General features: G+C 31.9%; 2 protein-coding genes across 3 annotated transcripts; one reads left to right on the top strand and one right to left on the bottom strand.

The window, feature by feature from the left end:
- On the bottom strand, positions 1-2,014 carry LOC107864196 (B3 domain-containing protein REM5). Of its 2 annotated transcripts, XR_001672592.2 has the most exons (3): positions 1,828-2,014; positions 757-1,248; positions 1-274 (listed from the first exon to the last, which is right to left on the bottom strand). XR_001672592.2 is itself a non-coding variant. In XM_016710494.2 (2 exons), the coding sequence occupies exons 1-2, from the start codon at positions 1,891-1,893 to the stop codon at positions 892-894; spliced, it is 423 nt and encodes a 140-aa protein (XP_016565980.1). In that variant the 5' UTR covers positions 1,894-2,014; the 3' UTR covers positions 331-891. The 2 variants fall into 2 exon arrangements, 1 of the variants encoding a protein (XP_016565980.1); XM_016710494.2 differs by lacking the exon at positions 1-274 and having other exon boundaries at positions 331-1,248.
- A 7,373-nt stretch (positions 2,015-9,387) lies between these two features.
- On the top strand, positions 9,388-13,733 carry LOC107864197 (eukaryotic translation initiation factor 2 subunit alpha homolog; the record flags this gene model as incomplete). Its single annotated transcript, XM_016710498.2, is given in 6 exon segments — positions 9,388-9,942; positions 11,805-11,861; positions 11,949-12,035; positions 12,116-12,262; positions 12,474-12,578; positions 13,635-13,733. Coding segments are annotated over 6 exon segments (879 nt in total), but the record flags the coding sequence as incomplete, so codon positions are not given.
- Positions 13,734-14,430: the final 697 nt, after the last annotated feature.

The following is a 14,430-nucleotide window of genomic DNA, read 5'->3' as shown; positions in this document are numbered from 1 at the left end:
ACTTCCTCATTGGTGTTTCTCCATCAGTAACAACTTGAAATTTCCATATTGGTGTCTTTCCATTTGTGACAACCTCAAACTTAATACGATCTCCCTCCTTTATACAATTCTCAGCGACGAATTTACGCCATCCATTTCCAATATAGGCTCGAGCTCGAGGATTGCTAGAACTGCATGTCTTTAATTTCCACGACCTTTGTCTTTCATCACTTATTATCAATTTGCACTTCTTGTTGGTGAGACCATTCGCAAGTGCAAATTGTTGAGGCAGAAACTGACATGGTGTACGTATAAGTGTATAACCAATTAACCATTTGCACACATCATTAAATAGTTCATTGTATTCTTCAAAATATTCACTGAATATATAACACCAATTAACAAAGAAAATAAATATTGCACAATGCTTCCTTTAGCCCAGTGGTAGAGACAGATGTAGAGATACGATTGCAACTCTATGGATTTTGGATTTTAGAACGACTATTTCAAGAGCTGATAAGCGGGTTCTAAATTTAATATTCGTACAATGAATTTCTTAACACAAATACATTGTTTACACAAAAAAGATATTGGGGTTTTTGGAACTTCACTCACAAAACTTCAATTTCCATCTAAAATACATATTCAATCACAGCTTCAAAAGTCAAGTTTTCAAGTTTCATGTTTGAAGTTTCAAATTCAAAATCTACAGTCAAATGGGAGCTAAGATTCATGAAGAGTTCCGCGTGAAAAAAAAAAAAAACTTTTGAGGCATACCAAGGCGCTTCTGAAAAGGCAAAATTTTCCAATGGTGCATTCAAAATGAAATCTTTCACAAGAATTGTCATCTATAGCAACTTCTTTTGCTTCCTCCTCCTCGTCCTCATCCTCATCCTCCTCGTACTCGTTCTCCTACTCTTCCTCCACCTCGTACTCGTCCTCCTCCTCTTCCACCTCGTACTCCTCCTCTTCTTCTTCCTCCTCGTCCACCTCCACCTCATCCTCGACCACGTCTTCTTGCGTATATTCTGCTCTACTACATTGACTCGAATCAAAAATTGAAATTTCAAATTCCATATTTCCTTCATGACTAAACACCAATAGATTTCCCACTTGCAAATCAAACTCCTCTACAAATTTCCCCCAATTACCCTCTTCCAGTTTCCGGCCATTCACCTGAACCCTCCATTTCTTACCATCCCTTTTCAGTACAGCACATGTAACATGTTCCTGCCCCTTCAAATACTTCAAGAAACCTATAGGTATTTTCTACAATAAAACAAAAAAATTAGTCTTGTCCCATATAGGCCGTGGGGGAGTTAGGATTATCATTTACAAGGTTCAAAATATGAAAAAATAAACGCACTAACTAGCTGGAGGGTTAAACATGTACCATATGAAAAGCAATTTTAATCATGTATAAATAGTGCAATTTTTCGTCGATACATAAAAGAAGAATTAGTCTTGTCCCGTATAGTCAGTGGCGGAGTGAGGATTTTCACTTACTGGATTCAAAATATGAAAAAAGTAAACGCAAGAATTGGCCGAAAGGAATTCAAAATCTACTATATATACGTAAAAGTAATTTTAATCATATATAAATAGTGCAGCTTTTCGTCGATACATAAAGAAGAATTAGTCTTGTCCCATATAGGCAGCGGCGGAATGAGGATTTTCAGTTACAGGGTTCAAAATATGAAAAAGTAAAAGGCATGAACTAGTGAAAATTCAACATCTACTATATATATATATATATATATATGTGTGTAAAAAATAATTCAAATCATATATAAATAGTGTAATTTTTCATCTCATACGTAAAGAAGAAGAAGAAGAAGCGTTACTTACAAGACCATGTTTGAAACCTGGCAAAATAGGTTTGAAAAAACGAGGTTTCTTTGGTGGGAGTTTCATGGAAAACCAACTAGAATATGTAAATTAGTGTGAGAAGAAAGGTGGTGCTTTTGGTTCTTTTGTATTTCCGGGGAAACTGTATAGTTTGAGGGAATTAGTTAGGCATAACACGTAATCACAGCCTACTTGCATCATTTATGCCCTTCAATTTCGAGTGTGCAAGCTAAACATTTGGGGTTGTTTACTTAAAAAATAAAAATTATGTCGAGATAATTAACTTTAAAATTAGTTATTCTGTAATTAATTATGCTATCATATATATGGATAATTTATCCCATCACTGTAGTATAATGATGGAATAAATAATATCAATACCAATTAATACCTCGCACCAAACATGAACTTTCATTTTATCTCGAGATTATTTATCTATACCTCACACCAAACGACCCCTTAAATTTATACAAAGCTAGAATAAGTAGATACACATATTTATACGCCAAAAACAACTCCAAACTCAACTTTAGAAGTTTCAAAAAGAAAAAGTAAATTATTTTTTATTTTATGGCCAAACACGTAGTTACCTTGCAAAAATATAGTATAAAATAATATACATCCAATAACAATATACAAAACTTCCATTTAAAAAAAAATTATATTTGAAAACATGATATACAATATATACACCCAATATACAATATTATACCAAAGATTTATTTATACACCTATAATAACATATAATTTTATACACTATTATACATTCTGAAATTTCAAACTTTGTCGGTTGATTTCTCTCAAAAGACAAGCCGGAATCTTGTGAAAATTTATGGAGCGGTAGATCTAGTGATGGGATATCATCTCCAATAGGCCTGTCATTAACCTAACAAAAATTGTTGGTAGTTAGCTCTTGAATTTCGTTAGGAGTGTTTTGTTGGAAAAGAGTTATTTTGAAATAATTAATTTTGGAATTATTTATCCCACGATATATGGAATAACTTATTCCATCACTATGGTATAAATGATGGATAAATAATTTTGGTACTAACTAATACCTCCAACAAAACATAGGATAAAATAATCTTCATTTTATCCCATAACTATTTATCCATTATACCTCACACCGAACGACCCCTTAAAGTAACAACGTTTGTAATTTGTGATTTTTCAAATTTGTAAATAGAATTTGAGGCTATTCTTCTTGCAATGGATTTGTCTCATCAAAATCCATCACTTGGCTTTAAGTTTGAATCTTCAGGAGGGGGATGTGGCCCCATGGCAACCCTTTAGGGGTTAAGTTCAGAAATAGCCTTAAAATGTTCTGGTCTTAATATGTAGTCCCCCGTAGAAAAAAACTTACAAAAATGACCTTATAAAGGGGCGGTCTTAATTTTTTGGCCTTGCTCAATAAGTTTGCTTATAAGACAGATGTCTAACATTTGCCCATGAGGTAGACATTCATGATATTTTAAGACGACAAATCTAAATAACTGCCCAACAATTTTGCCCTATAGAAAAAGTTAGAAATTAAATACGTTGCATATAAGACAAACGTTCTAACTTTTGTCCATAAGCCTGGTGTTCTAGATATTTTAAAAGAACTTGCGCAATTGATCAAAAGTTATGCTTATAGGCAAAAATTGAAACTTAAGGTTGTTATCTAGCACACATAAGTTCTAACTTTTGCCTATAAGATAGACATTTAGGATATTTTTAATACAATGAATCTGTTCAGTTGTTCACAAGTTCTGCATTATAGGCAAACTTTAGAACTTATTCAATAGGGTCAAAATTTCAAAACCACACACTTTAGAAACTACAAATTCAAGCTCGAATATTTGAGAGATAAAAATTTAAGACCGAACACTTTTCAGCACACTAAGTGCAATTTTCTGACCTTCTAAGGCCCTTAAGCTCCTACCTTAACCCAAACTTTATGGATTGCACAAGAATGTAATTAGGGAAAAGGACATTGTGTAGCTTTTTTAAAAAAAAAATAACCCAACTTTCACATTTTAGACAAAATAGCACTTCGGGCTTTCAAAATATCATTTATTAGCCATTTGTCTAATAAGGTCCATTCCTTCTATTTTACAGGTTTAGCTAAAGCTAAAAGGACAAAAAGACTGTCCTTTGTCCAAAAAAAAAAAGACTAACAGCTAAGTTAACTTTCCTTTTTGAAGTTGGTTTCCGAATTGAGTTTTGTGACTCTTCTTTGATTTCTCATCTGAAATAGTCCTTTTTTAAAAATTTTAATCAGTTGATTTGAAGTTAGTTGTGATGAAATTAAAGAAAAAAACTTTTATGGATTCAAAATTGGTTGGTAAAGGTGTTACCTTTGATCCTAATTTCGTTGTTAATGAAGATGATTTTGATGATTTTTTCTAATTCCATAACCATTGATGATTTTTTCTAATTCCATAACCATTCTTCCTTCTCCTTTCTCTTCTTTCTCCGGTCGGTGATAGTTAAGAACCCAACAAAACTCATATCTCTTTTCTTCTAGTTTTTAATTTTTTCTAATAAGAACCCAACAAAACTCATATCTTTTTTCTTCTAATTCTTAATATTTTCTATTTAGGTTATCCAAACTGAATTGAGTTTGTGAATTATGTGGGTGCATGAAAAATGAGATAGAGGAATGAAAGAAGAAAAAATATGCAAAATCTAGAAGTTGATCGGGATGGAAGAAAAGGACTATTGTGTTGAAGCTAAAGTAATAGTGGATAGGTATGTGACGAAGAAATTTGAAGGAAATGGATTGTTTTTGAAAAAAAAATATGTTTTATGATTCGAGGTTGCATAGGATTGATTATCTATGAAGATTTCAGAGAAATGAAGGTTTGTATATGATGTGTATAAAAACTGTATATTTAAGATTTGTATATGATATGTATAAATACTGTATATTTAAGTTTGTATATGATGTGTATAAAAACTGTATAAAATTTGTATATTTAAGGTTTGTATATGATGTGTATAAAAATTGTATTATATGGAATATATTTTCTATATATGATTTGTATAGCATTTGTATCATTGCTGTATAGAATATGTATATCTATGGGATGTATATAAACTGCATAAATATTGTATAGAGTTTGTATCTAAATAATTATTTTACCTAAATAGTGTATAGAATGTGTATAGAAACTATACAATTACTGTTAAAATGTGTATATAAGTGGTATCATTATTTGTATAAAATACGTATTTATGTATTTGATATTAAATATGTATTTAAAAAAAAGTATTTTATACAATAATAATCCAATTTTTATAATTATTGATTCTTTTTTGTTTTTGTAGAATTTTAAAAAAGAAAATCAATTGTTCTTCGAAATAAAGAATGAAAAAAAAATTAAATTAGTGACAGAAAGCGTTTTTTTTTTCTTTTAAAAAAAGAGTTGCGAAAAAATAATGAAAAGAACTAGTGATTTTTGTTTTAAAAGATAATTCAATAAAAAAAAAAATAAAAAAAAAAAAAAAAAAAAAGGAACAGACGAAAAGGTAAAAGACTTGTTGTCAGGCCAAAAAGGTTAAAAAGGCTAAAAAGAGGGATTTCAAATTCAATGGCTAATTCGGTGACATTATTTTACATGAAAGTGATATTTTTGTCCTTCTTCCATATATAAATTCTGTGGCTCTTGTGTTCAGTACTAGAGGTATACGGCCCATGTCAGCGCGGGCCCAACATTAAGATATTTATTTGTCTTTTCAATTTTGATATATTTAAATAAAATATTTTAATAAAATGATTGCATATGTTTTTCAAGGATTCATCCGGAATCTAGAATGGGTTCAACATATGTTATTTTAATATGTATTTAGATTATTTAAGTTGTTAACTATTGTAATTTATAATATTTGTATGTAATTTTCAAATTAACATACGTTACTTTTCTTGTCTAAATTTTTGTGGCATTGATAGTCAATTATATTTTAAAAGTAATTTAAATTTTTAATTATTGTGTTTATAATACTTTTCTTCTACGATCGTAATTTATAATACTTTGTATGTAATTTTTGAATAATAGATGTTACTCTCGTTATCCAGAGTTTTGTGTCGACGGTAGCTAATTATATTTTTTAAATAATTTAATTTTTTGATCATTGTGATTTATAATATCTTTTTCCACTCAACTTATGTGGCACAATGCTTAAATGACCATACTAATTAATTAGGGGTGATATAGGGGTGATATAGTAAAATCACGACTGAAGCAGCGAAGCATGAATGTCTTAAATGACTTACAACAACTAATTAGAAGTGACATAGCGAAATTACTATAAAAAATACTTGTGAAAAATTTAAGTGAACCTCATATAAGACGTCAAGTTAATTTGACACATCAAGAGTTAATTTATCATTTTTACATCTATTTTATTTTTATTAAATATTATTAATTTTTTAATACTTAAATGATTTATAATAATTAATTAGGGATGATATTTAGTAAAACTATGGTTGAAGCAGCTGAAGCAGACATGTCATAAACGTTTATTTTTTTAATTAAATATTATTAATTTTTAATATACAAATGACTTATAATAATTAATTAAGAGTAATATAATAAAATCACGATTAACTTAATCAGACATGTCAAAAATGTTTATTTTATATTTTTAATTAAATATTATTTATTTTTTAATACATAAATAACTTATAATAATTAATTATAAGTGATATAGTAAAATCATTGATTCAATATTATTAATTTTTCACTACATAAGTGACTTATAATAATTAATTACGGGTGATACATTAAAATCACGATTGAAGCAGCCGAAGCAGAAATCAGTCAACTTTTAAATTTTTTTTGTTAATTAATGTTATTTACCGTGCTTTTTACTTCATTTTCAAATAATAGATGTTGCTTTCTATCCTCTTCTGTCCTGTCCCAATTTATGTAACACTAATATAATTTTGATAGTCAATCAAATATTTTATGTTGACATATCATTTTATCATTCTTAATTTTCTAATACATAAATGACTTATAATAAGGGGTGATATAGTAAAATCATTGTTTAAAAGACGACAATTTAATTTAAAATATTAAGAGTTAATTTCGTATTTTATGTCTATTTTATTTTTTTATTAAATATTATTTATTTTCTTAATACCCAAATGACTCATAATAATTAATTAAGGGCGATTGATTATGTTATTACTATAAAAATTAATATAATTTTATCTTATCCAATAGTAACCATCGACAATTCACCGGAATAGTATATTAATTAAATACGTGATGCTATATTTTGCATATGTAAAATATGATATTATTAAATATTATTGGATAGTGCATTATGTTTATTTTTTACAATAATAAAATTTTACTATATATTTTTCTTTTTAACTTGATATATATTGACCCAACACAAATTCTAAGAAAATATTTATTAGAAATTTATTCTATTAAATTAAATTTATTAATTTTGTACTTTAAACTATGTAAGAAAAAATAATTTTAAAATTTAAATTTACTAAAATAAATAAATAAATAAATAAATAAAAAGTTTAATTTTCTATATAAAAGTCAATTAAAATAATAAAATTGATTTACTTTAAATATTTAGTTGCAATTAATTAAGATAATTTTTTATTTTGTCATAATTTATGCTGCACCGATAAAATTTTGAGAGTTGAATAGAAATTTTATCTATTTTTTTAAAAAAGTATTTTAACTTGTTAATTATTGTGATTTATAATATTTTTCACGTAATTATCGAATAATATATTTACTCATTGTGTCCCAATTTATGTGACTTCGATACAATTTTAAGAGTCAACTAAAATTTTTATATATCTTTTAAATATTTTAAGTTGTTAATTATTATGATTTGTAGTACTTTTTCTTTTGTCTTAATTTATGTGGCACTGCTAAAATAATACCAGTTAATAAAATTTCAATATTAAATATTTAAATCATTATGATAAAATAATGAAAGAGAAAATGGTCAAATGCCTCTCTAACCTTTACCTCAAATCTCAACTACCCACTTATACTTTGCGAGATCCTATCACCCCCGAACTATTTTAAAATGGAATAATTATCCCCTAAAAACTAACACCCAGTTGTGTAATGGGAAGTGAGCAACACGCACTTACTATGTAATACCACGTAATATTATATTTTTATATAAAAAAATAATTATTATTCTTTAATATATATATATATATATATATATATATTTTGTCTTTCTCTTTCCATTTTCCTTTTTCTTTCTTTTTCCTTATTCCATATTAGTTGAGAAGAAGGACCAGGTTCAAGAGAGGTTCGTGCTATCAACTACCAAAGAAATCCCTCAAAAATCGGTTCAAAATTATGGTCAAATCGCGAATCCACCACTGACCGCCGCCGTCGCCGGAGATCCGGTAACTTTTGGCGTCACGGACCAGTCCCAACAGGTGCGCCATCTCAACGGGAGCACACCCCAATAAAAATCGTCCAAAACCGATGCTCCAATCGCCGTGAAATAGCATTTGAACGCAGCGCCGCCGCTGACGAACTCCGGCGAAGGCGGCGCCGCTACTGTCCACCACCAATCGACGCAACACCACCAAATGGAGCGCCTCAACGGCGCGAACAAAACCCCCCAAGAAGCCTCCAAAAATTCCTCCTCAATCGCCGCCAATTTGAGTTTAAAAACCTTGCCGTCGACGGCGAAATCCGGCCACCACAGCTCCGCCGTACCTGAGCTCCAAACGACGCAAATCCACCATCAAACGATGCGCCTCCCCGGCGCGAACAAAACCACGCAAGAACCCCCCAAAACACGGCGTCAAACGCCGCCAATTTGGGTTCGAAAAATCTGCCGAAGCAGGCGATTTCCGGCAAAGGCGGCGCCACGGCGGAGGAGCTCCAAATGTCAAAGAAGAAGAAGAAACAACAAAGAAAGAAAATGAATAAAGAAAATAATAATAAAAAATCAATAAAGAAAAGAGTAAAAAAATATCAAAAAAAATTTTTTTAATAAAAAATTCGTTCTCAGAACCACACTTGTCATATCAGCATTCAGGGTAATAATTTTATTTATTTTAAAATAATTTATGGGATAGGATTCTCGCAAATATAAATGTATAAATGTATAGTTGGATTTGAGATAAACGTTTTGACTATTTCTCAATAATGAAATCATTATATATTGAATTATGATAAATAATTAAGTAGGTGGATTTTCAGGTACTCGTTTCATTTTATGTGTGGTATTTGATTGGACACGAAGTTTAAGAAATAAGTAAAGACTTGATATTTTTTATCAAATTATCTTTTATTAAAATAATGTATTATTATTATTTTTAATTAAGTGATCCTTATAAGTGAAACTAATAAGGGTAAAAGTGTAATTGTATCTTTAAATAGTTATTAAATAAGAAAATGTGATATTTTTTTGAACGAATAAAAAAGAAAGTAATGATACATAAAATAGGACGGAGGGAGTATAAAATATAATATATATATATATATATATATATAGTAGATAGTAAATAATAGAGTATTAAAACCCGTTTGATCCAGACATACTAGAAAATATACAACTGAGAAAATAAAAACAGAGCTGTATTTCTACAGAAAAAAGATAATAGAAAATGAGAAGTTGGGAACAATTTTTTGGTCTTGTTTCAGCCCCTTCACAAAACCAAATTTCTTTAAACCCTAGAAGCAACAACTGCTCCCATCCCCGCCCACACACACCACCGACACACACTCCCCAACAATCATGGCGACTAACTCTCCGAATCTGGAATGCCGAATGTATGAATCGAAGTACCCAGAAGTAGACCAAGCAGTGATGATACAGGTGAAAAGCATGGCTGATAGTGGGGCCTACGTTTCCCTTCTGGAGTACAATAACATTGAAGGAATGATTCTTTTCTCTGAGCTCTCTCGTCGTCGTATTCGGAGTATTAGTAGTCTTATCAAAGTTGGACGCATCGAACCTGTTATGGTTCTTAGGGTTGATAAGGAGAAAGGATATATCGATCTCAGTAAACGTAGGGTTTCTGAAGAAGATATTTCGGCTTGTGAGGAGAGGTATAATAAGAGTAAACTTGTTCATTCTATCATGCGTCATGTTGCTGAAACCATGGAAATTGATCTGGAGGTCAGCTAATTTCTCATACCCCATTTTATTTTTACTTTGGTCATGAAGAGAGTTACTTTGAGTTTAACATGTTATTTGAAGCTTTTTGTATAATTTGTGATAAAGGATAGAAAATATGAATGCAATGTATGAGAAGTTATTTCATCGTTTGTGAATGGGAAAGGTGTCATGTGTATTTTGAAACTAAGGGAGCAAAGGATTTGATTGAATTTGGAATTTCAGTTGAACATGAGGTCTACGGATATTAGAAATTATTGAAGCGCAAAGCAAATGGGCCGACTTAGTTATACAACCTTAGGTAACCCCCAAAGCTAGCTATTGAGGTGGAGACCCAAAGCTACATAAGGCCCACATCAGTTCCCCATTCAACCGATGTGGGACACAAGTCCCATTCCTTGCAATAATATCATAACAATTAGTATTATTGATTTGGCATTTTTTGGAACTCCCGTTCCAAAGCCTTGAATGTTGTACTATTCTAAAGATAAAACAATAAAGTAAGGAAGAGTTTATGCTAAATGATTCTTAAACTTAGGTTTTCTAGGATAAGGTCAAATTGCTCTGCTTATTTTTAAGTTGTATGATGAAATCTCTACTAAGAACTCAGAGAAAGAAAACTGCGGTGTGGAAACTTTTTTAGTATGAGCTTGGTCCTTTGTGCCATTTCCTAAAGATTAAGGGTAGGTGTACATAAAAGCTATTGTAAGATAACAGTTGTATATTACAAAAAAAAATGAGTTTAAGTTTATGTTTACCATTGTGAGTTTTGTTTTTGGATAACATAATTGATTTCTCTTCTTAAGAACTTCTGTTTGATAAGAGGTGTAGAATACATGATTCCAACAGGAACTAGTTTTCCTGTTGGATTTAGTTCTTTGGGTAATGCCGCGCTTTAAGGACAAGCAAGAACTGGAAGTGAATCTATGCTTTTTAGGGAGTTCATAGGTTCTGAAAACAGCTGATGTTACTGCAATTGGATATTGTCCACGGTGAATGTAGGGTTTCAATATATTATTTGTGAATTGCATTGAAGTGGAAAGAGGCATATTCTGCTTGTGTAATGGTCTGGGTCTGCTGGTTGTGTGGTAGTACAGATTGTTGACGAAATTCTAGTAAGAGTTTTATGAAATTTATCTGTTTTAGTCCAAGTGTGAATATAGATTTGATTCCACTTTCTTAATTTTTTTGTACACGGGTATTTTACCAATTACTTTTCCGTGCCTTACTGCTTTGTAACTGGGAGTGCGTAAATATGCTGCTCCTATAATCTACGTAATGCCTTTGCATGAAGGAGTTTGTTACTGTCACTTTCCCTTGTTATATGTTGACTTAAGCACGATTATTCTGTTCTGGCATCTCTGTTGATTTCTGACTTGTTATGTGACTGCTTAAAATATCACTAAACGGGTGTAACTGTCTTTTTCCTATGTGTCCTTGGCCATGCAAGCATATTTTTTGCACGTTCATTAGAATTTCTGCTGCTTTTAAGTGAATGTACATTTGTCCCCCCTCCTCTTTTCTTTTCTTTCTGCGGGATGAGTTGCAAGGAACTACTTTCCTAAATTTGGTCATGTACTGTGGAAATGCATTTACTTGCTGTTTGAGAAATAAGAGAATATTTGTCATTGTTTCATCAATAACATACCTAGTGTGGTCCCACAAGTGGGTTCTGGGAGGGTGAGGCGTATGCAAACCTTACCCCTACCTTAGTGGGGTAGAGAGGAATATTCTTCATTGTTTATTTGAGAAAAATGTGTATCCATGTAACCCTACTTAGCTTTTCCTTTTCTAGAATCCCTGTTGTATAGAACTTTGAATTCTACTCTTCAATTTCTCTTAATCACTTGGCATGTTTATTGCAGGACTTGTACATTCATGTAGGTTGGCCTTTATACAGAAAATATGGTCATGCTTTTGAGGTGAAATTTTGTATCGATTTCCAAATGTTCCTTTTCCCTCTTCTGATTGGCGAGATTCACTTGGGATTTCTTGGTTTTGATTTCCAGGCATTCAAATTGGTTGTCAGTGATCCAGATTCAATTCTTAATTCCCTCACCCGTGAAGTTAAAGAAATTGGCCCTGATGGGAAGGAGGTAGGTCTTTTGTCATATCATTTTCTAGGTTTATTTCGTCCAATGATGTCAAATAATATTTAATATCTTATCCTTTCTAGGTAACTAAGGTTGCTCCTGCTTTATCTGAGGAAGTTAAAGATGCATTAGTCAAGAATATTAGGAGAAGAATGACTCCACAACCATTGAAGATTCGAGCAGATATTGAGATGAAATGTTTTCAGTTTGATGGTGTTCTTCACATTAAGGTTTCTACATTTGGCATAATCATTTTCATGTTATTATCTATTTCTTGAACCAGGAATGTAGCACTTGTGGAGTTTGCATTTTCTTAATGCTGGTATTCAATAAAATGAAACCATTACCTATCAAAAAAGGGAATTTTTTTCTAGTGATTACGTATTGTTTGTAATTTTAGCCTTTTTTTGATTTTTGATGATTTTCCCCCGTCTGGTGCAGGAAGCTATGCGTAAGGCTGAAGCTGCTGGTAATGATGACTGCCCTGTTAAAATTAAACTTGTTGCTCCTCCAGCATATGTGCTCAATACTCAGACTCTTGACAAGGTAAACTAGCTTTTTATTGCAGATAATTATGGTAGCCTATTTTACTTGAGTAAAATGTTTTTCGTCTTCACCTTGTAAAAATGTCAGTTTTATTTGCGCTTGAGCTTTTCATTGTTCTGAGAACATTTTGGTCAAGAACATGCAACATATGTTAGTTCCGGCTTAAAAACTACATTTTTTATTCATATAGACTGCATGTTATGTGCTATTATCTCCTTCACCTTGATTTTGCTTAGGGTACTCTTTTACTTTTGGCTCTGTTCTTCCATCTCAGCTGTTGCATATAAGATTCTCATATTATGAGTATGCTTCCACTTACCTATTACAGTTTTATGGTCAAACAAGAAAGATTTCTGTTTGGATGATACTCATTACTTTTGTTTTCTAGGACGCTCTAGCTGGATCCTTTTTGTTAGCTGTGATCCTTCAAAGATCACCTCTTCTAGGTCTATCAGAAACAGCCTCTCTACTTCATCTGAGGTAGTGGTATGGTCTGCGTACACTTTACCCTCCCCCACTTTGTGGGAATAAACTGGGTATGTTGTCTGGATGCTTCCCAAAATCTTTTGACTCTCTCTTTGGTTTTCCTGTGCTTATTTTCAAGTAAGGTGGTGAATGAATATCTACTTGATAGGATCATTTTTTTTTACTGCAATTGTCATTTCTCTCTCAAGTGTGTTGTTGCCTTTTCAATGTGTTCTCTCATGCATCAACTTTAGTCAACGTTAAAGCTACTTCTAGGATTAATCTTACGTTGCTTCGTTGCTGGAAAGTGAAAAAAGAATGGAAAAATACTTTAGTGGGCGGTCGTTGAGCATAGTTCCCTCAAAAAATTCCAATTTGAGGAGAATGAACTGTCCTTCTCAACTTCCACTAGTTTCTTAACTGGTCACAAGTATTAACAATAGCAGCTTAATTTTATGTGCAGCTAGAGCGCTTCCAGCTGTTATCACCCTATCACATTACGGCATTCTATTATTTCTAGTATCTGTATTTTATAATTTCAGAGGGAATTCAGCATGTTAGATTACAGATTCTATTTATTTCATTTGGCAGGAGCAAGGCATAGCGATCCTTACTAAAGCAATTGCAGCTTGCACCGAGGAAATAGAGCGTCACAAAGGAAAACTTGCTGTCAAGGAGGCTCCAAGAGCGGTGAGCTGACTTTTTTTAAAAAAAAATTATGCGTGATTTTTTATCTCATCATAATTGTGGAATGTTCTGCGTACACTCTACCCTTAGGTAGTGTTCTAAGCTGGGGGTCTATCGTAAACAACCTCTCTACTTCACTTGAGATAGTGGTATGGTCTGCGTACACACTACCCTGCGTACACTCTACCCTCCCCAGACCCCACTATGTGGGTATACACTGGGTATGTTGTTGTTGTGCATAATTGTGGAATGTGCTTCTTCGTACCTTTGAAGAGGCCTTAATTTGATATATGCCACAGTTCAATAAGGATATGAGATTGAGAATTGTGAAATTTGAGACCAGATTTACCATAACACATTGTTGGTAAATCTTAATAATCATGTGATGGTTGGGCAAGAGTCAGGGGTTTCTATATCACTGATTCCATGCTTAATTAGTATTTTTACTTTGAAATTATTTCCAAACTAGTATAGCATGGTCCTTGATACATATATATGTATGTTCAATTGAATAAAGCGCTTCTTCGATTTGTCTCTCTTGGCAAGGCACTGCTACTAGCACTCTGGATGCTTACAAATTGAGACCGTTGTCGTATTAGTTGGTCCTAAAATCTCATTTGGGTTTGACTGCTCTAGTATGGATGTACGCGGGCAAATGTTTCAGTTAATAAAATGGTGATATATTTAAATTTCAATGGAC

This window comes from Capsicum annuum, chromosome 3 (genome assembly GCF_002878395.1).
Source record: "Capsicum annuum cultivar UCD-10X-F1 chromosome 3, UCD10Xv1.1, whole genome shotgun sequence".
In the NCBI taxonomy this organism is placed as follows: domain Eukaryota; kingdom Viridiplantae; phylum Streptophyta; class Magnoliopsida; order Solanales; family Solanaceae; genus Capsicum; species Capsicum annuum.
The sequence above is the reverse complement of the archived record's forward strand: the minus strand, read 5'-3'. Positions and strand labels throughout refer to the sequence as shown.

Excerpts from the sequence above, each read along its gene's own strand:
- LOC107864196 (XM_016710494.2), bottom strand. The coding sequence starts at position 1,893 with ATGAAACTCCCACCAAAGAAACCTCGTTTTTTCAAACCTATTTTGCCA. Across the intron at positions 1,249-1,827 it reads CAGGTTTCAAACATGGTCTT|AAAATACCTATAGGTTTCTT; the intron begins GTAAGTAACGCT and ends GTTTTATTGTAG.